At 50.2% G+C, this 25821-nt stretch overlaps 1 protein-coding gene across 3 annotated transcripts in view; it reads right to left on the bottom strand.

Moving 5' to 3' along the window:
• LOC147748758 (formin-like protein 3) overlaps positions 1-25821 on the bottom strand; it is a 374701-nt gene that overhangs the window by 77570 nt on the left and 271310 nt on the right. For all 3 annotated transcript variants that reach the window (XM_086963760.1, XM_086963763.1, XM_086963765.1), the window contains 4 exons: positions 22041-22275; positions 3924-3992; positions 3564-3644; positions 2892-3021 (listed from right to left, as the gene is read on the bottom strand). In XM_086963760.1, the coding sequence (XP_086819886.1) occupies positions 2892-3021; positions 3564-3644; positions 3924-3992; positions 22041-22275 (515 nt within the window). The remainder of the gene's footprint in view (positions 1-2891; positions 3022-3563; positions 3645-3923; positions 3993-22040; positions 22276-25821) is intronic.

Genomic DNA, 25821 nt, shown 5'->3' with positions numbered 1-25821 from the left:
TGTTAAATATGTAAGTGGGGTTTTACATTTTGATCAGAACCAAGCTAACCTAGATCACGGTCAGAAAATACTTGTGTCACTCTTAACTATTCACATACTGACACAGTTTATGTACTGTACAGCAACTATGTAGCAACTGTTTGAAACCTTCTACTGGTTTGACATGCGTCTAGGTTATCCTGGATGGGTGCATCACAATGCGAGTAAGGGCCTTTTGTCCCTCCACCTAACCAGTTTGACCTGTTGGCTGTCGCCTGTAACGTGGTATCTTATCAGACCTATTAATGGGCGTGGTTCCCGCTTTTTCCTCGCCATTGTGAGAGTCACTGAGCAAGCGATCGAACCGTGGTTATATGTGGCAGACTGCATTCATAAAGAAATAGATAAATGTTGAGTAGATGGTCAGCTCTACTCCTTACGAGTGGGGTTGGCAGTGAGGTCCAGCTGGAATGTAACTGGAGTTTCCTTCTGCTGTTTGCTGTCAGTGAGGCAAGTTCACTATGTGATGTGCTAGTGCACACTTCACTCCCAGTATTCATGTTTCCCTGGTCTTGCATTTCCCCTTCTGGTTTCCCAGGTTCCCCGTTAATGCTTCCCCAGTCACTGAACATGCAGGCCTACCCAGATTGCTTTTTTTGTTTTTATTCTTCCCTCTCCTCGCTTTTATACTGTCCTTAATACAAGTCCAACAATCTGGTCCCCCAGTCCTGGGTTCATAGGCTTGTTGGGCCCAACATATGGCACATCTACGAAGATGTTTCCGGACACAGGAGCAAGCCGTAGCAGGTGGGTGCAGTGGAGACTGTTCTTCTCGCCTGACTGCAGGCTTCTGACTGTTAGATTTTAGAAGCGTGCCCCTATCCATAAAGGTTTGAGGGGCGAAGAGCATCTCTCCAGACTGTTGAGATCTTGCTGCATGTTCTGATCACTTGTGCAGAGGTCCTTGCAAAGCAAACTTATTTTTATTGTGAGTGTAGGATAAATCACTCATGGTGGGAGGTCAAAGTAAGGGTTCCCAAGGAGGGAATCAGCTAACCACAGTGGTCTCAGTCTTGAGAGTTCAGTTTTTAAAAAGTTCCTCCCAATCCATTAATGTTAAGCATCACTGCAGTGGTTAAGGCGGTGGACATATCTGGTGTAGTGTTTTCTAGGTGGATGAGAAGTTATATATCACCTCTTTAGGACAGGATTTGAACTGATAAGACTAATGACAGTCCCACAGAGCTACATGTAAAAGTTAAACAGAGGGAGAATCCCTGTGGAACGGCCCAGGGGACGCAATGCCAGGTCAACTGAAAAGGAGAATGAATAAAACCACACAGAAATTAGAAAAATGACTAAAGAGCTAACACGCAATACCCACCAAAGCTAATCAACCCATCAGGATTGTGTGATGGTGCCCAATGCCGCAGAGAAAGATTGCATGACAAGCATGGCAGTACCGCCATAGTCTTGAATAATAATAAGGGAAACCAGCCTGAGAGTGGTCGGGAAACAAAATATTTCAAATAGGTCTGAGTGCCATCTGGCCAGACGCTTCTCAGTGGCTTTCACAAGGCAGGATGAACACTATTCAGGGGGGCTGGACTTGTGGAGTTTTTTTTTTTTTTTTTTTTTTAAAGAGTATTGTTACACACCCACCTTTACAGCAAGGGGAACTATGGCTAAAACAAAAGAAAAGTTGAAAATAATTTGTAATCGTGGTGAACCAAGAATGGTGCAAGAGCTTGAGGAATGGAAACAAGCACTGGGCACACTACTCTGGATGAAAGATTCTTTTTTGAATGAAAAAGTAAAATTGTCACATGATGTTTGAGAGGACTGAATCAGGGCCTTCACAGAGGCGGTGGAAGAGAAGTTCTTGCAACCAACTCGAGTTCTTTGCTGACAAAAGTTTAGAAACCAAGAACCATACTTGGCTAATTGAAGGTAGACTTTCTGTATCTTGAACAGAGTTCCGTAATCAGTCATTAAAATATAGGGTGCCCAAATATCAGCTGTGGAATCTGGGTTAATAAGCAGCTATAGCATCAACAGAAGATGTGCACCATATGTGAAGATTCTCTATCATCAGGTTATGGTAAACTTCTAGTTTTATCATTATGGTTCCACACCAGAGTTTGCAGAAAATAGGGTCTAGAACTTCAATATTTAGGACAGGTAGATGGTCAGAGAGTCAAGCAGATATGAGAAACATCCTCCACACACCGCCTCCGCGCCCCCATGTACACACTACCCTGCACACACACAATTCTGAAATAGTCATGTACGCCACAAGGATGCCCATTTATATGAATCCTCCTGGAGATCACCGAGGGACCAAATTGAATGAACTGTGATCTCATCTCACATGCACAAACTGCAGTCACAAAGAATCCATGTAGTATTGCCTATCAAAACAAAAGCCTTTCCTAAAGCATGGATCCCCCTTGCCCTGCCCCCAAAAACGCTGCACAAACCCCATCTTTACCGAGCACTGTACAGTGATAATGTGCAGAGCCCCTGAGCAAGGTGGTGCACCAGGGTCCCACATGAACCCATCAAACCGGTCACACTGCGGAACACCTCTGATCTGAGGCACATACCACCAGGTTAAAAGCAAACACACTCGGCAGAGATCTTGCCTTTCACCTGTCCTTCCTGTACCTATTGCAGCACCTCAAATGAAAAGGGCGGGAAAGAGTGTGCTCTGTCAAGGAATCTTTGTATGGCATTCTGACGTTAGGTCACAGAATATGAATTCCTTTGGCAGATAAAGAACAGATACCTTCGCCTCACACACTCCACATTAAGAGCGCACAGTTCAGACAAAAACCAACATTTCTGTTTTGCAGGATAGAATCAATGGCATCAGAAGAAATGAGCAATATGGCATCGCGGGTGTTACTCGCCTGCAGCTGCTTTTTCAACATAGTGAAGCTCCGTCCAGAAGGTGGAAAGCTCTGGGTACTTCTCCTTCACGACCAGCGCAATATAGTGCAACAGTGTCAGCTTCCTGTCCGTCGACTTAGTGTCAGCAAGCTTAAAAATCCAACGAAGCAGAGTGAATCTATGATCGACAAGATGCAGCAGGCAGCAATCACAGATGGACATTCACCAACAAGCGCACAAGTATGCAAGCAGCTTATCCTTATGTACTCAAATGCACAGGCAAATCCCTGATTGATTGATTGATTGATTGAGGCTATCCTATTTGGCAATTTATGCTGAGCCAGAACCAATACCTAATGCTTGTATCAACTTTGGCCAAGTACCAAGAAACACTTGCAGGTTGTGTTAACACAAGCATTCGCCTCACTCTCAGAAGTTCCACTTTGCTCGCCTAAGGCTTAATTCAAACACGCTCCAAGGGCACATCTACATACTTAGAGACCGATCCCTCAGAGCTGTGGGTCTTTCTGGTGACAGAGTCTTCCCAGATAGAGCACCCACACCATCTGAACTTATTCAGATCTGAGACAGAGCTGGTAACAATGCATGTGCTTTCCAAGGAAACACCCACACGTTTAGGGGACATTCTCAAAGAAGAGGTTCATGCTCATTTAGGACACACAATGCCTCACCAGGTCCAGGCTTTGAAGTTTGAAGCCGTACACAGATCCGCGTCTGCTGCTGTTCATGTAATTCCCTAGAGCTAAAATAATCTGGGATAAAAATCATAAAACAGAAGTTAGGCTCAAGGGTCTGACTATAAACACACAATAGTTGATAATCATGTCCTGCCCAGCCCAGCCTTGTGACCACAAATCTCCTTAGATTTTTGACCCCGTGTGCAACACTTTGGCTCCTTCTTACCCTGCACCCTTAATACCACTCTTAACCCTCAGTGGCTCTGTCTGCCCCCCACCCTATCAGGGCTGGTCTCCAACCCTCAGAGTCTTTCTGTCCCACCAGCCTCAGTGGAAACTCCTCAGTGCACCCACCTCCAGCATTCGCTTCAGTTTTGGCGAGGACTTGATGGACGCAGAGGCTGCAATCACTGCATTCACTTGCTGCAAAACAAAGGCACTGAATTAGACACATATGATGCAACCAAACAAACACGTCAATCTTTCCTCTGTGGTGGTGAAGGGTAACAGGCAGACGGCCCTGGAAGAGGTCAATTTACTTCACACCACTGAAATACTGTTCAATATTATTAAACGTTTAACATTGCTCAATGCCGGGTAAGAAGGGGTATCTTGTGTTCAACAAAAAATGGAACTGAGAGGTCTGATAATAGAAAGATGGAAATAAGGGCAGCTCAAGGACTTGCCCTGCAGATTGACCAGACCAAACTGACATGCTAGTTCATGGAGGGTGAGAAGCAGGAGACCAGGGAAAAGAGGGAGAGAACCTCACTGAATGACTTGAACCAGTTTGGGCACCCGATGCTTATTGGAAGAGAGCTCTGAGAGGATTCAGTTCTGATCATAAGAGTGTTAAGCAGCTGAAGTAGATTTAGACACCAGTGTGCTAGGCACAGTGGAACTGCAGAAAAAACAGACCTGTTCACATGTCGCTCCAACATACTCTCAAAAGCTGTGTTCATCAATACAATTACCAAAAGATATACAGCCTGGCTTTAGCAATATTTGCTCCTTTTAATTAGGTGGTCCAATTAGCAAACGTTGGCCAAGCAGCCTTGGCTGCTTTGACCACCCAGAGATGTGTTTCTTCAACTATTACTTGGGCTGTGATGAAAAAGTTTCTTCTTATCTTGTGTAACAATCTTTCTAGTTCATGCTTTATCTAATCGCAGATTACTCACCTTGTTAATAATCCTAAATTATCAGACTGGATCCAGAAGCTTTTAGAGCAGTTCTCCTGCATACCGATAGGAGGCATTGTGCGGTTTCGTGCAAACGTTGTTCCAGTCCAGAAGGGACGAGTGGAGCCACATACAAGTGCCACCCATAAGCGAAGACATCAGTTGTTTTCTGGAAAGTCCGCGCCCTTAGACTCAAGGCCCATCTGCAGAGTGGTATGACCACTGTACAGTTCTCTAGATTGAGACCTTTTTAGGGCTCGGGCTCTGCATACACTGAGCATGCAGTGTCGCGCAGCGAGAGTCCTATTCCAGGCGTTTTGAAAATGGACCTTGAAATTCCACATAGCTCGTGCGTGTGGATTTCCAAGGCCCATTTTCATTGGCCTTTGCGTGCGTGCTGTTTTTTAACAGAACACGCAATAGGCCATAGGCGGTCGCGAAGCTCCGCCTATGGCCTATTGGTGTCTGTTACGCGCACAAGAGGCCACAAAACATATGCTCGCAGTGGGGCATGGTGTGGCTCACTGGTTAGAGGCGGCAGACCCGAGAGCAGAGAACGGCCTGGGACCAGGGTTCGATTCCCGACGCGGCAGGGTCTTGGACCAGGATCAGCGGACTTGATAATTCTCGCCTCGGTGCCTACTCTAATCAGGGATCACGCTCGGCAACTCTGGGCATTAAGCTTGCCTCATCTCCACAACGGCCCCTCACAAACGCCGGGGATGCCTGGTTTCACCTTGGAGACTCCCAGGAGGGACTATCTCACAGGGAAAGCCAGGACGGGTTCCCCAGCGGTCTATAGCGCTACGAGGCCTGCGGTGCGGGTAGCAGTGCGCTTTACAAGACACACAATTACAATTACTCGCGGGCTTTTTTTATAGTTTGCGGTGAGGTGCGGTGAGTTAGCAGAGGCCCCCTCCCTCGGTGCCACCCCCCGCCACCCCCACACCTTCACAAGACAACTCGCTCTTTTTACGTTTTCGGGGGTGGGATTATTTTTAAAAAGAAGTATCACTCGCAATTTCCCAGTCTGCTTGGCAGAGCCCTCTTGTTGCCGGTACCAAGGCTTTCTGCCTCTCCAGGCTCTGATGCTTACGAGATCTGTCTTTCTGCCTCTCTGGGCTCTGAAGTCTGGAGAGCAGTATTTTTGCCTCTCTGCGCTCTGACGTTTTGAGCGTAGTATTTCTGCCTCTCCAGGCTCTGACGCTTAGGCGCTATGTCCTTCTGCCTCTCCAGACTCTGGCGCTCTCTTGCGGTCTCTGTAAACTCCGGAGCTGACGAGCTCAGACTTTCTGCCCCAGGCTCTATGGACCTCTGTGCTTCTGTCCCAACAGTCTCTGTGGCTTTAGCGCTGTGGTTTCTGCGCCGTGCCCGGATGCTGTGGCGCTCTGTCTGCCCGTCCTTCAGAGATCTGATGATGTGGGACCCCGGCTTCCCTTCCAGGCTCCGATGCCGTGAAGCCCTGTGCCCTATTACCTCCGAGCTCCGCTGCCTGCGACCAGTGCCTTCCTCCCCTAGGCTCCGGTGCCAGGGCGCCCCCTCGGTTCCTCCTGCCGAGATGCCCCTGGTCTCCGCTGCTGTGGGGCGCTCAGGTCCTGCCTTTCTGAGCGGGGATGCGGTCTCTCCTCACCCCACAGAGCTGCGCCTCTCGCAGTGCCGTCAGGGACAGTACGCTCCCCCGGCCTCCCGCAGCTCGGTTGTTGCAGGACCCCAGCCCCCACTGCGGTCACTGGAGGCCAGAAGAGCCCGGGGGGTCGTGAGCCCCCACTGCGGTCACTGGAGGCCAGAAGAGCCCGGGGGGTCGTGCGCATCCTTCGGCGCTGCGAGGCTGCTTCCTCGGCCAGTGTGACGCTTTTTTTTTTGGTTCTTCTTCTCCCCTCACGTCCGTTGTTTCTGCCTCCTCCCTCAGTCTCCTCTCATCTGCGCCTCTCCCCTGCTTCCCCCAGTCAGATGCTGACAGTCTCCTGCTCGTTCCCCCTCCCTGGCTCTTTAAAGCACCATCTGCTCTGAGAATCCACACTATGTTCATGTTCTAATCTGCCTGACAAGATAGCAGAGGCTCCCTCCCTCGGTGAGACCCCCTCCCCCCCACACCTCCGCAAGACAACTCGCTCTCATTACGTTTTCGGGGGGGGGGGGGTTATTTTTAAAAACAGGTATCACTCGCAATTTCTCAGTCTGCTTGGCAGAGCCCTCTTGTTGCCGGTACCAAGGCTCTGTTCCTTCGACCTGGGTGAGGGAGACCCCCTTGGATCTGTTTAGGGAGGGGGGTGCTTCCTTTACGTGTCCTTGAGATTCTTATTGTTGAAGACGAGCATACCCACGTGCACACTAATGTATACACCTGTACAATATATCACAAATTTAATTTACCCTCCCCCACCTTAGGGAGGCGCTTCCCTTAGGGGAATCCCTCTCTGTCAACGCCTAAAGCACGTCACCCCGGGCTGCTGTCCCCTGCATTTATCCAGACCTATGTGAAGTTCACCTTTATTAAGCGCAGCACCTATTGATTATGCCACGAGTCTTATGTATTCTCAATTCATATTAATAATGGTATGCTTATCCTTCATTGACCTTCAGTTCCCATTGATGGTGCCGAACCCCAGTGATAAAACTCAAATGACCCCTCTTTCCCTTCCACCTCCTGTAGAAGGTTCAGCAACCACTGACCTTCATCAGAGTGAGAGTGACAGCAGAGTGAGTGACAGCAGAGTGAGTGACAGCAGAGTGAGAGCAGAGTGAGAGCAGAGTGTGAGAGCAGAGTGTGAGTGACAGCAGAGTGTGAGTGACAGCAGAGTGTGAGTGACAGCAGAGTGTGAGTGACAGCAGAGTGAGAATGACATGAGAGTGACAGCAGAGTGAGAGTCACAGCAGAGTGAGAGGCACAGCACAGTGAGAGACAGCAGAGTGAGAGACAGCAGAGTGAGAGACAGCAGAGTGAGAGACAGCAGAGTGAGAGACAGCAGAGTGACAGCAGAGTGACAGCAGAGTGAGTGACAGCAGAGTGAGAGTGACATCAGAGTGAGAGTGACATCAGAGTGAGTGACTCAGCAGTGTGAGTGTTCCAGAGAGAGTAGGGTATGCTTGTGCGCTTACACAGTGCACTGAGACACAGGAGCTAAAACAAAGAACAGCTGAACACGTGTCTTGGAAGCTTCATGGAGGCACACGGCCCTCTGTGAGGGGAGCAGCAAGGAGGGGATGCTCCAACCAATCAAGCGCAACTACTCACAACCTACTGTACGATTACAACACAGGCCAAAGAGCAGAGCTAGGTCTTTTCGCATTACGTAGGGTGAGGAGTGTGTAAGGTGAGGAGTGTGTAGGGTGAGCAGTGTGTGAGCGTGCAGGGTGAGTAGTGTGTGAGCATGCAGGGTGAGCAGTGTGTGAGTATGCAGGGTCAACAGTGTGTGAGCGTGCAGGGTGAGTATTGTGTGAGTGTGTAGGGTGAGGAGTGTGTAGGGTGAGCAGTGTGTTTTTCCGGGGTTAGCAGTGTGAGAGTGTGTAGGGTGAGCAGTGTGTGTGTGTGTAGGGTGAACATTGTGTGAGTGTGCAGGGTGAGCAGTGTGTGAGTGTGCAGGGTGAGCAGTGTGTGAGTGTGCAGGGGTGAGCAGTGTGAGATGTGTAGGGTGAACAGTGTGAGTGTGCAGGGTGAGCAGTGTGTGAGTGTGCAGGGTGAACAGTGTGTGAGTGTGCAGGGTGAACAGTGTGTGGGTGAGCAGTGTGTGAGTGTGCAGGGGTGAGCAGTGTGTGACTGTGCAGGGTGCACATTGTGTGAGTGTGTAGGGGGAGCAGTGTGTGAGTGTGTAGGGGCAGTGTGTGAGTGTGCAGGGTACGAAAACTCGAACTAAGCCCACCACACACACATACACATAACACCACAAACACCACCACACACATAAGACCACACACACACCACACACACACCACCACACACACACACCACCACACACACACACCACACACACACAACCACACACACACAACACCACACCGTCAGTGCACGCTTTCACCGGGCACAAACACCACCAGCCGTCAGTGCAGGCTTCCACCAGGCACACACCACTAGACGCCAGTGCACGCTATCACCAGCCACACACAACACCAGCCGTCAGTGCACACTTTCACCAGGCACACACACCACCAGCCGTCAGTGCACGCTTCTACCAGGCACACACACCTCCAGCCGGCAGTGCACGCTTCCACCAGGAACACACACCACCAGCCATCAGTGCACAATTTCTACAGGCACACACACCACAAGCCATCAGTGCACACATCAATTGTTAACGCATCCACAATTAGCTATTGTAGCAATTGCAGTATGGTGCACTATACTTTTAAACATATTCATCTAAAGCGCAGCATGCCACCATTGCTACAATTCCAATCCAACCCACATAATTCCACTACACACCACATGCATACCTCCTTAACACATGGCTAAAAGACATAACCATTCACAATGCCATTAGCTCTAACTCAAATAAATCCGAGACCTATTGCATTTCCAATGCTGGTTTATATGGAAAAGAGTCCTTGTTCACAGAACATGGAGGTGTGAGGGTTAGTGAGCAATCTGTGGTTAGAGCACCATTCAGGAAGATAGTTACCAAAGGTAAGAAACTTGCTTTTCTGATGGATACTTCTAACCACAGATACCTAACCTTGAGAATAGATCCCAAGGTGCTGGGTCTATAAATTGGCTCAGACCAAAAAGTCCTGCAGGACAGAGTGGGCGATTGCCCCTCTCGACAGAAAGGACTGTTGAGGCACAAGTGCTTTGTGAACATGTATACAGAAGCCCAATTAGCCACCTGACAGATGTCCAGGCATGGAATCGGTATACCTACATGATGGCAGCAGCTTTGGCTATGACCCCATACGGCTTTGGGGGCTGCTTATTTTGCTAGTGGAGAGCAGATTTTTATGCAGAGAACAATCCATTGGGAAAAGGTCCATTTGTGCACTGCTTTGTTCTTCTTTGCTTTGGAAACCCCTACAAAGAGGGGATTGGCCCTTTGATGTTCCTTGGTACGATCGATATAGAAACTCAATGCTCTTTTAGGACCCAAAAAAATGAAGTCTCTCTTTCTCCTTATAGGGATGAGGTGGAGCAAAGAATACAGGAAGGCCGATAGACTGACACCAGGAAAAGGAGGGACTACTTTGAGTAGAAATGAAACCAAGGTCTTTGGAACCAACTTGCCAAGAAAGAAAGTGGTCTAAGGTGGATTGACACAGAGAAAGATTAAGTTCCCTCACACGTCTAGCCGATATTATGGCGTTGAGAAAGGCTGTCTTGAAGGTCAGAAGTCTCATGAGACAACTGTGTAACACCTTAAAAGAGGTACACATTAAGAAAGTAAGGACTAAGTTCAAGTCCCAGTGGAGTATTACAAAACGTTTTGGTCGACACAAATGTTGTATACCTCATCATGATGGGCAATTTGAATAACAAAGGCTGGTCCGGCAAACACAATAAGCTGAAAGCGCTGATCAGTAGCCTTAACAATACACAAAGCAAGTCTTTGTTAGGCTTGGGACAGAATAAACAATAACACGTCAGACAGCTTTGCCTGTAAAGGACTGCTCTGTCGGGTGCCGCACCAGTCCACAAATATGGACCAAACTGCTGGCATACTCTGAATTTGTGGAGGCATGCCTTGCTGCCAAGATTGCATCAACGACCTCAGGGTGCAGGTTGAGGGACAAACTGTTGCTGTTCAATCTTCAAACATGCAGATGCAAAGTGTGCAGGCCTGGGTTTTACACCCTGCTGCATCAGAAGATTCTCCCAGAGAGGAAGCTTGATTGGAGGACAGATAACTTAGGCCTGGTCATTATCTATCTTCTTCAAAACTCAGTGCACGAGAGGCAGTGGTGGAAAAGACAGACAGGAGCCCTGAGCTACACCCTAGTTGCAAGGCATCTCAGAACGAGAGCCACTTTGGAAACTCCAGCATGCAGAAGTGCTGAAAATGCATGTTCTTTGCAGTGGCGAAAAGTACGAGCCTGGGTCTTCCTATTGCTGGGACATGTCCTGAGCCACCTCCAGGTGCAACTGTCATTTGTGATCCGCTAAGCACTTATGGCAGTTCATCCGCTCTTATATTTAAAGATTCCGCCAGGTAGTTCACCACCAGAGAAATCGCTTGGCAGTCCTGCCACTTCCAAAAGTGCTGAACCTCTCGATACCGGACCTAGGACTCCACTTGGTGCAGTACCTTATGATGGCGGTGTTGTCCATGAGCCCTTGCACCAGCCATCCTTTCATTGTGGGCAAGAAGGCTTTCAATGCTAAGTGAATCCCCCAGCAAACTGATGTGGAGCCAGGCTTCTGCCAGACACCAGAGACCTCAGATCTCCACCTATCTCAGGTGGCCTTCCCAAGCCAGCAATGATGCATCCATGACCACAGTCCGCTTTGGGTGGAGTAAGTAGAGGGACCTGCTACTGACCCAATCACAGCCCATTAGCCACCACTGCAGATCTTTTGAATTCTCCTCCGAAATCTGTATACTGTCCTACATATTCCCCTGATGGTGTACCCACTGGTATTTGAGGTCCCAGACTCCACATGCGCCATTTGGCATGCATCATCAGAAGGATGCCGAAGGCCAACAATCCCTGCAGCCTCAGAGTCAACCCAAACTGAGAACCAGGATAAAAGCTGAATTATCAGGATCATAGTCCAAAGGTCCTGGACTCTCTATTCCAGGGAAAAGCTCCAAAGTTGCTTACCATCGATAACGCCTTATCTGGTAGAGACATAATCTAGCTGCAGATTCCTTACCTTAGAATATCCCAGACATCAGGCTGGATCCGGAACACTTTTCCTCAAGCTATACCCTTGCGTGGTGGTAGGTGGCGTTGGTCGGCTCCGCGTGGCGTCGTCGGCATTGTCCAGTCACCTACATAGGCACCACCTTGGTGCAGTGGAGTCAGTAACTTTTCATGACTTAGAAGCGCAAAGCCATGAATTGCACTGGCATTGGTATGGATAGAACAACTTGGGCCCTGACCCTAAAAACCTGTCCACAGTGCAGGAAGGATGGGTGAGTCGGTAAGGAATCTACGGCTAGATTATGCTTCTACCAGATAAGACGTAACTGAAGGGAAGTAACTTGTCCATCTTATAGAGACATTGAGCTGCAGATTCCTTACCTTGGAATAGATACCCAAGGAATACAATCCGCAGAGGAGGAACTGCAGACAAGTTTAGGCCAGGAAGTCCTTCAGAACAGAGCGGCCAACAAGGCTGTCTCTGCAGACTTGACTGTCTAGGCAGTAGTGCATAGTGAACATGTGACGTGATGCCCACGTTGCCGCCTGACAAATGGCAAAGACTGGAACATCACGTTGCAACACTGTGGTTGCAGCCTTTGCTCTGGTGGAATGAGCTCTTAAACCTTTAGGAGGCTGTTTTTTGGCCAGCGCACAGCAAATTTTGATGCAGAGGACAACCCATTGAGAGATAATCCTCTTCTGCACTGCACAACCTTTCTTTGATCCAATGTATCAACAATAAGTTGGTCATCCATGTACAAGTCCCTTAAGAAATCGGTTTAAAATACAGGATTTAAACAAAGAGGTTGGTCTGGCAGCCTCAAGTAGACAGACAAGGCCGAAAGATGCCCCTTAAGAGTGTCCAAAGCAGAGCCCTGCTGGGCAAGGGTCAAAATAAAGAGAAAGACTTGAGAGAGGAAACTAGAAAGAGGATCAATAGACCTTTCTTTACAATATTTTAAAAATGTCTGCCACCGGCAGGTGTACACAGTCTTGGTAGAGAGAGGCCTGGCTGCCAAACTCACATCACAGACTTCGGGAGGAAGGTTGGATGCTGTTAACTGCCCCTACTCAATCTCCATGCAAAAAGGTGTAGAGTTGATAGGTTCAGGTGGAGAACCCTCCCCTGCTGCTGCAAAAGAAGATCCTCCTGAAGGGGCAGCCTGGTCAGAGGATCAATGCTTAGTTGAAGAAGCTCAGAATACCAGACTCGCTGTGCCCAGTCCTGAGCCACAAGAATGACTTGAGGCACTGTTGCTCCTGATCTCTTTCAGCACTCTGGAAAGGAGTGGTATAGGCAGAAAGGCGTTCAGGAGGCCTGAGCTCCAGTAGAGACGAAAAGCTTTGCAGAGTGATTGCCACCTTGGAAACTCTAGCTGATGAGGATTATGAATCCGAAACCGGTCCCAGGATGCTTGTTTCCGGTCCAGGGAAGACATGGCTTGGCAGTTCAGGCTGGACTGTTCACATGAGGCACAGGGTCAGACTGATTTGCATATGGCCATGTCTGAACTGGGGTGGCTCAGTGAGCTAAAGAATGGTGATGGATTAAACCCAGATCAGTTGACTGGGGGTGAGTGTTTGATTTGCTCAAACGCTCCGTCCATCATCCCCTTTTGTTTCGCTTTGTTCGCCCTAAGTTGGCAGGGTATGCTCAGACGTGAGTCCCTTGCTCTCTTGGCCACTGGATTCAAGATAGCCTGGCTGATGAGGATTATGAATCCGAAACCGGTCCCAGGATGCTTGTTTCCGGTCCAGGGAAGACATGGCTTGGCAGTTTGGGCTGGACTGTTCCCATGAGGCACAGGGTCAGACTGATTTGCATATTTATTTATTTATTTATTTGAACTTGTAATGCGCAACAGCTACCCGCAGTGGGTTTCCCGGCGCCAGGGATAGACACAAGAAGAAAAAAAGAAAACACAATGCAGTACAATGAACCAGCTAATGCGAAAGGACAGATCTACTGAAAGAGCAGAGTTTTAAGTCTTTTCCGAAAGCGAAATAGATCAGTCTCAAATTTCAGGGCGATAGGTAGTGCGTTCCAGGATATGGCCATGTCTGAACTGGGGTGGCTGAGTGAGCTAAAGAATGGTGATGGATTAAACCCAAAACAGTTGACTAGGGGTGAGTCTTTGATTTTCTCAAACACTGCGTCCATCATCCCCTTTTGTTTCGCTTTGTTCGCTCTAAGTTGGCAGGGTATGCTCAGACGTGAGTCCCTTGCTCACTTGGCCACTGGATTCAAGATAGCCTGGCTGATGAGGATTATGAATCCGAAACCGGTCCCAGGATGCTTGTTTCCGGTCCAGGGAAGACATGGCTTGGCAGTTCGGGCTGGACTGTTCCCATGAGGCACAGGGTCAGACTGATTTGCATATGGCCATGTCTGAACTGGGGTGGCTGAGTGAGCTAAAGAATGGTGATGGATTAAACCCAGATCAGTTGACTGGGGGTGAGTGTTTGATTTGCTCAAACGCTCCGTCCATCATCCCCTTTTGATTCGCTTTGTTCGCCCTAAGTTGGCAGGGTATGCTCAGACGTGAGTCCCTTGCTCACTTGGCCACTGGATTCAAGATAGCCTGGCTGATGAGGATTATGAATCCGAAACCGGTCCCAGGATGCTTGTTTCCTGTCCAGGGAAGACATGGCTTGTCAGTTCGGGCTGGACTGTTCCCAGGAGGCACAGGGTCAGACTGATTTGCATATGGCCATGTCTGAACTGGGGGGGCTGAGTGAGCTAAAGAATGGTGATGGATTAAACCCAGATCAGTTGACTGGGGGTGAGTGTTTGATTTGCTCAAACGCTGCGTCAATCATCCCCTTTTGTTTCACCTTGGAAACTCCAGCACGCAAAACTACTGACATTGTGCATTCTTGGCATTCCAACGCGCAGAACTGAAGACATTGCATGTTCTCTTTGGTGGTGAATAGATCTAACCAAGGCTCTCCTCACTGCTGAAAGAGCCATGTCCGAATTCAGATGCCAGTCGTGATCCATCATGCACCAGCAGCTGAGTTCATCCGCCCTGGCATTCAGGGAACCTGCCAGGTGTTGAACCACCAAGGGGACTCCCTGGTGTTCCAGCCATGTCCATTGGCGCAGAGCCTCCTGACAAAGGGTCCACTACCCCACCACGCCCCGTTTGTTGCAGTACCACATGGCGGTGGTGTTGTCCGTGAACACCTGCACTACACTTCCCTGGACAGAGGGAAGGAATGCCTTCAGTGCAAGCCGGATTGCCCGCAGCTCCAGAAGGTTGATATGGAGCCGGGACTCCGCTGGAGACCAGAGGCCTCTGATCTCTACCTCTCCCATGTGGTCCCCCCATCCCAGGAGGGATGCATCAGTCACCACTGTGTGCTCCAGGTTGGGGAAGGGAGAGGGATCTGCCACTGACCCAATCACGGTCTGTGAGCCACCACTGCAGCTGATTCGCAGTGCCCTCTGAGATCAGGACATGGTCGGACAGGTTTCCCGGATGTTGTGCTCACTGGAACTTCAGGTCCCACTGCAGAGCCCGCATCCGCCACCTGGCGTGATGTACCAGCAGGATGCAGGAGGCCATCAGCCCCAGGAGCCGCAGCGTCAGCCGGCCGAAACTCGGGATAAAGGCCGAAAGATCGGAATCAGAGCCTGAATACCCTGAACCCGCTGCTCAGGAGGATAAACCCGAAACTGCACCGAGTCCAGAACCGCTCCAATGAAGTGGAGCTTCTGAGATTGACTCAGTGTGATTTCGGAACGTTGATGGAGAACCCCAGCGAGTGCAGGAGATCGGCTGTAGTCTGGAGGTGGGAGACGACCGTCTGGGGCGAGCCCGCCTTCAACAACCAGTCTTCGAGATAGGGGAAGACTGGAACCCCTAATCTGTGCAGATGAGCTGCAACCACCACCATCACTTTTGTGAACACCTGAGGGGTGCTGGTGAGGCCGAAGGGGAGCACGGTAAACTGAAAGTGCTCGTGGCAGGTAGTGTCGGTGTGCCGGCAGGACGGGGATGTGGAAATATGCGTCCTGCAAGTCCAACGCAACCATCCAATCTTCAGGGTCCAAGGCAGCCAGGACCTGAGCTAATGTGAGCATCTTGAACTTCTCCTTCCGGAGGAAGCCGTTGACGCTCCGGAGGTCCAAGATAGTGCGCAGGCCCCCTTTGCCCTTCTTGGGAACCAGAAAGTAGTGGGAGTAGCAACCACGTCCTACTTCTGGCCCAGGAACGCGCTTGATGGCCCCCTTGGCCAAGGAAGCCGTAACTTTTTCCTGCAGAAGTTACAAGTGATCCCCCGACATGCGGTGGTACTGCGGTGGCATGGCTGGAGGGGTCGCCTTGAAGGGGAGGGAGTAGCACCTTCGGACGCTTTGCAGCACCCACCTGTCTGAAGTGATGGTATGCCCGTGCAGTAGGTGATGGCAAACCCTGCCTCCTACTGGCGTTAAGTGGGCCTGAAAGCTCGGACTAGGAAGGCTTTGAAGAGGATGCAGCGGGAGTTGGTGTGGACTGACCGGGCCTCTGTCCCCCTGCACCGCGACAGCGGTTACCACGTCCGCGACCGTGTTGAGATTGGTTCTGCGGGCTGTGGCTGGACGAACGTGTGGGGCACCCCTTCCTTGGCCACGAAAGGGGCGAAAAGCAGAAGTATGCTGGCTCTGACCCGACAGGCCCAAGGACTTGGCCGTAGCCCTGGAGTCCTTGAAACGTTCAAGCGCACTGTCTGCTTTGTCGCCAAAAAGCCATCTGCCATCGAAGGGCATGTCCATGAGCGTGTTCTGGACATGCCCCCCAAAAATTGGCGGACTCCAGCCAGGCGTGGTGATGGATCGCCACCGTCGCGGAAATCGCTCTGCCTAGCCAGTCCTTGGTATCAAGTCCACATCGGATGGAATACCGTGCTGCGTCCCGCCCCTAAGCAAGAGCCTGGGCGAGCCGTGTCTGGGCCTCCTCCGGACACTGAGGCAGCATGTCCGCCACTGTTTCGAACAGAGAGTGGGTGTAACGGCCCAAAAGGCACGCAGTATTATTGGACCGCAACCCCAAGCTGACTGAGGAGAACAGTTTCTTCCCAAACTGATCAAGCGTTTTGGATTCCCGATCCGGGGGAGCGGTTAGAAACGCGGTCTGGGAAGTAGAGGCCTGGATCACCAGACTCTCGGGGGTGAGGTGTATGGACAGAAAGCAGGGGTCGCCCGGAGCCGGGCGGTGGCGTCTGGCCACGTTCCGATCCACAGGGGGCACTGTGGAGGGCTTGGATCAAGTGCCCATCAAAACGTCCATGAGGGCCTCATTGAATGGCAGCATAGGCTCCAAAGAGCTTACTGGCGGTTGAAGCACCACGGTGAGGAGATTAGTCCTCACAGCCGTAGGAAGGAGCTCAAGAAGCAAGGCCTTGGCTGCCCTGCGCAACACCACACCACATGTAGCACCCTCCTCCGTAGCCATGGAGGGAGGAGAGATGAAGCCAGTGTCAGGCGATGTGTCAAGACCACTGGCCTCCCTCAGCTCGTCTGCCCAGTCCGGACTTAACTGGACCTGTTGTGCCAGAGGGTCCTCAGACCCCTCCAGTCCTCCTCATTTATCCATGTCCTGATAAACAAGCATAAATGACAGAGCCGGGTCATAGATGAATTCTTCACCCAAAGACGCCAGAGACGGCGCCGGTCCAACGCCGACCCGGACCGGGCTGAAACTGGGTGCGGCGTCATCCGAGGTCGGCACTCGGAGTGGCACTATAGGAGTCGGCGCCAGCGGAGGAGACGAGAGGTTGACTGGCATCGACTGGGATCCAGGCCTGGATCCCGGGAGGTCCTACGGCGGAGGGGACCAAAGCCGCCGACAGCGCCTGGACCGAAGTCGCTGGGGCCAGAAGGCGCGCAGGCGGGTCTCGAGGGCGGAAAGAGAGTCCTCATGGCCACGAGGAAGTTTCTAATCATGCCGGCGTCGCATTGAGCTCAGGGACCGGAGGGTGTGGAGCTGGATGCGATGCCTGCGGCTCCGGTGGAGCCGGGTGGGTGGTTCCACCCGAACCCTTGGCCGAGTCACGCGCCAGGCGAGGGGAGTCAGAAGAGCGATGTTGCCTCTTCGACGACTTCTTCCCATGCCTCGACTTACCTGAATGCGAGGACTTGGAACCCGACAAGCGGTGGTGGCTGCAGCTCCGCAACCGGTCCCTCAACTTCCTCCTCGACCGGGACCTCGAGTGGCATGGAGCCGACTGTCGGATCTCGAGAAGCTTACGGGACCGCTCCCAACTAGCTTTCGAGGTCAAGGCCCGACAGTAGGGGCACGACTTTTCGTCGTGGTCGGCCCCTAGACAGTAGAGACACCGGCAGTGGGGGTCGGTAAGGTGTCACAAGGCTTGAAACCTAGCATCCCTACCGGCACCAGGAGTCTAAGTCGACTCAAAAAAGATAGTCAAAAAGACCAAAAAGTTAGTAAAAAAATTACTAAGGGTACTAGCTCTTCCTGGATCTGTGCTTGCTGGCGTGGAAAAAAGAAGACCCTACATCAGCGCGCGAGGGCGGCGTCTAAGTACTCCGACAACATCATCCCGGCGATCACGACAGCGACGACGGATGCAGAGCCGAAGACGGCGCCTACCGACGTGCAGGGGTACTGCTGACGAAAACTTTCCAGATCCAGTCTGACGCCTAGGGATATTCTAAAGTTAAGAATCTAACTAACGCGGTTCTTTCAGATCACAAGAACCAGCTTTCCCATTATGGAAGAGAAAAAAGCTTTTGATGGCAAGCGAATTGCTCAGAGCTCCAGCAAGTTGATGTGGAGTCCAGATTCCGCCAGTGTCCAGGGATCTCTGATCTCCACCTCTCCCAGATGGCCGCCACATCCCAAGAGTGACGCATCGGTCACTACTGTGTGATCTGTTTGGGGAAGGGAGAGGTGTCTGCCTCTGACCCAATCGCGGTTGGTCAATAACCACAGCAGAGCCTAGGTAGTTCCCTCATGGATCGGACCATGTTGTAGAGGTTTCCCCGATGTTTCCGCCCAGGGAACTTCAGGTCCAACTGCAGAGACCACATATGCCATCTGGTAGGTGTCACTAGCAGGATGCAGGAGGCCATGAGGTCAGACAGCCTCAGAGGCAGAAATCCAGGATTGAGGCTGAAACATCTGTATCATGGCCTGAATATCCTAGATTCACTGCTCGTGAGTATAGGCCCAAAACCGCACTGGACACTGTGTCCAGTCCAGCTCAGATGAAAGGTAGCGTCAGAGGGAGTCAGGTGTGACTTCGGCATGTTGATAGTGAACCCCAGCGGAATCAGGAGATTCGGCGAAGTGTGGAATTGGGAGAGGACAGCCATGGGCAAGTTCACCTTTAACAGCCAGTCAACGAGATAGGGGAAGACTGGCACCCCTGATCTGTGCACATGAGCTGCGACTACCACCATCATCTTGGTTAATACCTGAGGGGCGCTTGTAAGGCAAAAGGGAAGCACTGTGAACTGAAAGTGCTTGTGGGCTACCGTGAAAAACAGGTTGCGCCGATGGGCAGGCAGGATGGGAATGCGAAAATAGGTGTCCTGCAAGTACAATGGTACCATCCGGTCTCCGGCAGACAAGACCTGAGCATTTTGAACGTTTCCTTTTTGAGAAAGTAGTTGAAGGCTCACAGATCTAGAATAGGACGAAGGCCCTTGTCCTTTTTCAGGATCAGAAAGAAGCGGGAATAGCAACCACAGCCTACTTCAGGCACCAGAACACTCTCTATGGCCAAAAGAGTTGTGAATTCTTCCTGAAGCAAATTCAGGTAGTCCTCCATCAGCCTGAGGCATGGAGAGAGGGGCAGCCTCTAATGGGAGGGAGTAGCCCCTTCGGACTATCTGAAGAGCCCACTTGTCCAATGTGATGTTTTGCCAGTGGTCGAGGTTATGGCTGATCCTGCCACCAACCAGCCGCCCATGATCTTGAAGGGCTAAAAAGACTAGGAACGTATAGAGGCTAGAGGAGGAGGATTGGACTGACTGGACCTTTGGCCACCTGACACATGGGGTCTAAAGGAGCTGCGCCCACGGCCGCGCAGAGGTTGCTGAACTTGCATGGTCTTGTGGCTGGTAAAGCTGAAAGCCCCTTCTGTGGCCACAAAAGGGGCGAAAAGCAGACAGGGACGAGAGTTAACCGAAAGGCCCAAGCACTTGGCCGTAGACCGCAAGTCCTTAAAGCGCTCCAGGGCCATGTCTGTCTGGTCTCCGAAGAGACAGGCATGTTCATAAGGGAAGCCTGGACATCTCCAGAAGTTCTCAGCCAGGCAGGCGTCACACAGCCACCACCAAGGACATTGCTCTGCCCAGTGAGTCATTGTTAAGCCCACAATGACTGGTGAACCTTGCCACATCTTTTCGGTATGATACCACTTGGGAGAGAACGGCCCGGAACTCATCCGAGACCTGTGGCATTACTTGCGCAACCGTTTCCCACAAGGAGTGGGAGTAACGGCCCAATAGGCATGCAGTGTTCACTAACTGCAACAGAAGGCTGGCAGAAGAGAACATTTTCTTGCCCCCAACAATCCAGACTCTTGGATTCCCCATCCGGTGGTGCGGAAGTGAACGAACCTGGAGATCCAAGCTCTCTGGGGTAGCGCCGTTAGTGAGGAATTTTGATCACCGGGTGCAGGGCAATGGAGGCAGACGACTGTCCTATTCACAGGAGCCCCTATGCTGGGCTTAGACCTGGTACCCAGAAGGACATCAGTCAAGGCCTTGTTGAAAGGCTTGAGAGGAAGAGACACCTAGCTAAAGAAACTCTGTCAAGAAGTTCGCCTTGGCTTCCACGGAAGGGAGCTGAAGGGCCAGGACCTTGGCTGCCGTTTTCACCACCAGGGCATATGAAGCTCCCTCCTCCGCAGCCATGGTAGGGGAAAAAGCAGGCCAGAATCTGGGGAGGTATCCACTCTGCTGGCCTCACCAAATTCCTCATTCCTATCTTGTAAAGGGTCCAGCGACCCCTCCTAATCTTCCTCCATTCCTATCCCCTCAAAATAAGGCTGAGGAACCGACCTAGGACTCAAGAGTGCCGTCAGCACCAGAACCAGCCTTGGTCCAGCTCTGGGTCGTCGGGGATAAGAATGGGCCTGGGGCTAGGGGCGTTGGCAGTCTCGGCATGGGGCTGTGCCAGGGAAGGTTGCAGGGGCATGACTAGCGTTGTTCCGGAATCACCACTGGATCCATTTGGCGGCATTGGTGCTAGGACCGGAGCCGCCAGTGCAGATCATGATAGAGACCCCTCTGAGCCTCCGGGATCCGAAGGCGCGCCAGGTCACCCAAATATTAGGTACATGGCGTCATAAAATTCTTTAAGGTGGGCGGGGGTCGCTTCAGCTCCAGAAAAGACTTCCTGAGCAACTAGAAACTCCTGCATTCATGTGCCACACTGAGCACTCATTGTTAGTCTCTCTCATACACCAGCAAGGCAATTTCGGATTCTGCATTTTTGCTATGCCAGCTGGGCACAGCCTTTGCCCACTGGCAGCTGGGCACAGTCTTTGTCCACTGCCAGCTGGGCATCTCTCTCTAGCCACTTCCCTTAAAATCCATCTATTCCCAGCTCTACATTTGGGATACATTAGTAATAAAAGACTTCTGCAACCTCTCAGGCAGCTCTTAGATTCTGTTACACTGAGACACAGTCTCATTGTTTCCTCATCTTTAAAGTCAGCATGTCTACCCACCTATTCTCAATGTGTTTTATATTGATTGCATGAATATATTTGCTTGCCTATCCTTCTCTCTGCTTTTTAAATGCACTCCAGAATACACTTGCATCAGTTTCTGCTGTTTCCGTAGGGATTTCTGTTCTTTGAGAAATATTGCTACTTTTTTGTGTTTGAGTAAGATGTCACTGTTAAAAGATCCACTTTACCCTTTTTCCCCAAAGAACAAATTAGGGTTTACTTTGTAATGTTAGCACCCATCAACCAGAATACACTTTACTTTCAGGATGATTGTCTACTCTAGATGCCACAGGCCTTCCATGTATGTCGCAAGAGTTGTCTAGTACTTTTGAGTCCTGAATACAAGTCTCTTCTGTTTCTGACACTAGAACTGTGCCTGTGTGATCCTGCCCTCCATCCTCTGTCACTTACAGTCCTTAAACTAAATTGCCCTACCACACTATCTTTCCATTCTCTATGTCTATCACTTATGTGGAGAGTTCCTGTGGTAATAGACATTAACTTGTGCCTTTTGGTTTTCCTCACAAAATTAAAAGTTTCAATCTGTTTTTTCAGTGGGAATGTGAGCAGGCTTCTGCCATGGTGTGTGTGAATGATGAGAAAATTAGATTTTTCTGCCAGCTCTGATAGTTGTACAGGTGGAAGAGAGGAGAACTTAGACTCGGCTGTACCAGTGCGAGCATCCTCAAAAGTGAGTAAAGCAAAGGCTATAATCTCCGCAGGGGGAGAGGAGGGATAGTGGTCTGGCTCTACTGGTGAGATCTTCTCTAAAGGGCACATATGAAGAAAGGGAACAAGCTGGCCTTACCGGTGTGAGCATCTGCAGGTTCTCGTTGAAGTTCCCCAGAAAAGTCATGATGGACATCCTCTGCGCGAGCCGCTCCACCTTGCTGAAGTGCATCATGAATCGATCTTCATCAGACAGGTCTTCTAGAGGTTTGCGCTCCCGCTCATACTGCCGGAGAAGCTTCACCTCTGCCTCCGTGGGCTGGAATCTCACAAGGCACTCCACAAAGTCTACTGGCAGCGTCTTAAGGTCAAACCTGAAACAGGTATTGAGAAATGTTAGAAAGGTCATACATGGAGGGGCTGACGAGCATACACAATATCACACAATAGTTTTGAGCTTCTCTTACATTGTAGCTAAAGTGGATATTGGACTATGTCAACTCTCAAATCTTTATTTGGGGCTTAACAGTACAGCACTCACTCATTCAAGTTGAGCAAAGGGGCTCAAGGGGATTGAGGAAATAGCTTCCCATTACTGTGCCTAATTATTACACATATCTTAAACAAGAATGGTACAGCACCACCTCTATGCAAGTCCTAAATTCCAAACAACCCCCTTATAAGTGAGTGTATTACATTCCTGCCATTAGTACTTATATAGACATCCATAGCTAGTGCTCCTTAATAATATACTCTAAAAAGACATGGTATAAAGTTAGGATTCTCAGAGCTTAGGACAAGAGGACACAGCTTTACAATTTGGTTGTCATACAGCAGTCTGTGGATACTCGGCAAACTGGTATTAGGAAATGTATAGTGGTCAAACTTGACACAGCACAATTTTGTAAGAGTCCGTATGTTACTATACTATATGTTACTATAGTAATACATGTTTTACCAATCTGAAATACTTCACAAGTCTTTTGAGCCGACTGCTTGATCCAAACCATGTAACTATGAACTCTTGCTCACAGGGTCGCAGTACCAGGTCTCTCCTGCATGTGTGGTAGCTTTGTAATGGAGGGACAATTAATGGCTATTCTAGTACTAGCTTTTCACTGGTTCACCCTGCATTTCAAAGGATACTTGCACTGTTGCGGCTAGCCTTTCTCCCTATAACTCCATGCCGCTTTTTACACGGCCCTAGCAAATGCTATATTTTCACTGTTGCTCTTAATCAATCTTCATGGTAGGCACCTAAAATCTCACTTTTCCTAGTGGGTAAAGCTATGTGCATTCTATTAGAGCATTTGGAGTAGAAAGATCAACTGAGTTCCTTGGTACACAAGGAGCCAGTTTCAAACACACATCAATCACACTGTGCTGGACACTGGGTTGTTACTCTTTTCTTTACTTTAAGACCCCGTTTGAGGTTTTTACACTCGACTCTCAGGGTCATGAGGGTGAGCAGTCACAGGTTTTTAGAGGGGTAGCAGTGGAGGCACACGCTCAGAATTCCTTAACTTCTGCACCAAAGTGAGAGACTATGGACTGCAGTCTTGCGCCTTCAGGATCACAGGTGTGAAGCAATGCGCTCGGGAATGCTGTCAGTGGTCACAGCCTTTCGCCCAATACAAGGGGTGTTAAGTGTAAGGCAGTTGCAGCCCTTTTGCTGGAGCAGGGGCACATTTGTCTTCAGCTGATGAGGCCTTGGGGTGTAATGCTGAAGCTCCTCTTGGGTGAGCACCTCTGGTGGCAGAAGCAGCACTAGGCTCTCGGGGTTGATGGTGGAAACACAATGGCAACTTGATGAATACTTCTTTACATAGCTCATGGTGGGAGATTCAATAGGAGACCGCGGGACCCTGCATACTTTGAGTCAGGACTGGCATTGCTCCGTCTCTCAGCAGTCACCTACTTACGAGTTCTCCACAACCTGGGAACAAACTGGGATTCCCCTTCGGAGTAAACTCTCATCCAGCAGGGCAGGGCAGTCTCTCCTCTCTGAGATGGCAGGTGCTTATGCAGAGGTTCAGCATCTCAAGCAATTTGCAGACTTTAGGTGATGTTCCCTCACCTCTGGGAGATTAGTTGCAATGCAGACACCAGCCTTGGTCACACAGCAGTCCTTCGAGTACTCTACAGAGCACTCCTTCCTTAGTCATAAAGAACTTTAAAGCGGAACAAAGTGGGGTGGTTTGGAACCCCCATTTATACACATTTTCTAGGTAAGTGCTGTGTATTCTCCGTGTCAAGCTACATAACCATTTTGAGTAGGTTCTCTTTTGCAAACAAGTTACTTACCTTTGGTAATGCCTTGTTTGATAGAGACGATCTAGCCACAGATTCCTTACTGTAGAATTATCCCCAATAGTCAGACTGTATCTGGAAAGTTATTTGTGAGCAGTACCCCTGCATGCCAGAAGGTGACATTTTTCAGCTCCGCGTGGCATCATTGTTTTGGTGCCACCCCAGCACACTGACAACAGTTTCTTCTTGTGACTTTCCACGTCAGGAGCATAGCGCCACGAAGAACACAGACCACTGGTGTGGAAAACGAATGCCCTGAAAGGTTAACAGCCCAGTCCTTAGAAATCCGCTCACAGAGCTGAGAGGATGGGTCAGTCGCTAAGGAATTTGCGGCTTGATAGAGTCTCTATCAGATAAGGCGTTACCAAAAGGTAAGAAACTCGTTCGTCTGATAGAGACTTGCAGCTGCAGATACCTTACCTTAGAATTGATACCGAAGCAATTCCGTCCCCTGAGTTGAGTATGCAGACCAATTTCATACAAGGAAGTCCAGCAGGACTGAACGGGCAAAATGCCCATCTCGACGGACCAGTCTGTCCAGGCAGTAGTGCTTTGTGAAAGTGTGCATGGAGGCCACCCACGTTGCTGCACGGCAGATGTCCTGGACCAGAACTACGTATGCTAATGCAGTGGTCTCAGCTTTCGCTCTGGTGCGCTAAGCACACAAACCCTCAGGGGGTAGGTTCTACGCCAATGTATAGCAGATCTTGATATAGAGCATGATCCATCTTGAGATGGCCCACTTTTGCACAGCCCGGCCTTACTTCGCTCCAAGATACCCCACAAAGAGTGTGGTCAATGTAGAATGACAACACTCTTTTTGGGTCCAGCCAGTGAAGCAGCTCCTCTTTCCTGAAGGGATGCTGCGGAGTGTAAAAAAGTAGATGGAGTGATAGATTGGCTTATGTGAAAGGGAGTGACCACTTTCAGTAGAAAGGATGCTCTTGTACGAAGCACTGATTGGTCTGGGTAGATGCTAGAGTAGGGAGGCTTGGATGACAAAGCCTGAAGCTCACTGATCCTCTGACCAAATGTTATAGCCAGAGGAAGGCAGTTTTGATGGTAAGGAGCCTGAGTGGACAATTGTGCAAAGGCTCACAAACGGAGCGCACAAGAAAAGTGAGGACGAGATTGAATTCCCACTGAGGCATAATGAAAGGGGAAGGTGGAAACAAATGTTTTATTGACCGCTATGCCAGGCTGGTCTAAGAAAACATCTTCTTCCCTAAAGTGTCCAGCCTATTGGATTCCCGATCCGGTGGCAAGGTTGAGAATGTGGCAGGATTTAAGTGGGAGGTGGAAGTTTCAACTACTAAGCTCTCTGGGGTGGGGTGCTGTGTGAGGAAGTTTGGGTCTCCAGCAGCAGGGCGGTGGTGGCGTCGGACAATCGTCAGGTTCACTGGAGCCCCTGTGTGGGGCTTGCACCAAGTCTCAAGCAGGACACTAGTAAGTGCCTCGTTAAAAAGGAAAAGCGGTTCGTCTTGACTGCCACCGAAGGCAAGCTGAGGTCCAGGACCTTGGCCTCCCTCCTTACCACCATTAGGAAGGACGCTCCCTCCTTTGTGGCCATGGTAGGGGGAGAAAACATGCCAGTATCTGGCGAAGTGTCC

The sequence above is a fragment of the Lissotriton vulgaris genome, chromosome 1_1, assembly GCF_964263255.1.
Source record: "Lissotriton vulgaris chromosome 1_1, aLisVul1.2, whole genome shotgun sequence".
NCBI lineage: Eukaryota > Metazoa > Chordata > Amphibia > Caudata > Salamandridae > Lissotriton > Lissotriton vulgaris.
This window is presented reverse-complemented; position numbering and strand designations above follow the sequence as displayed.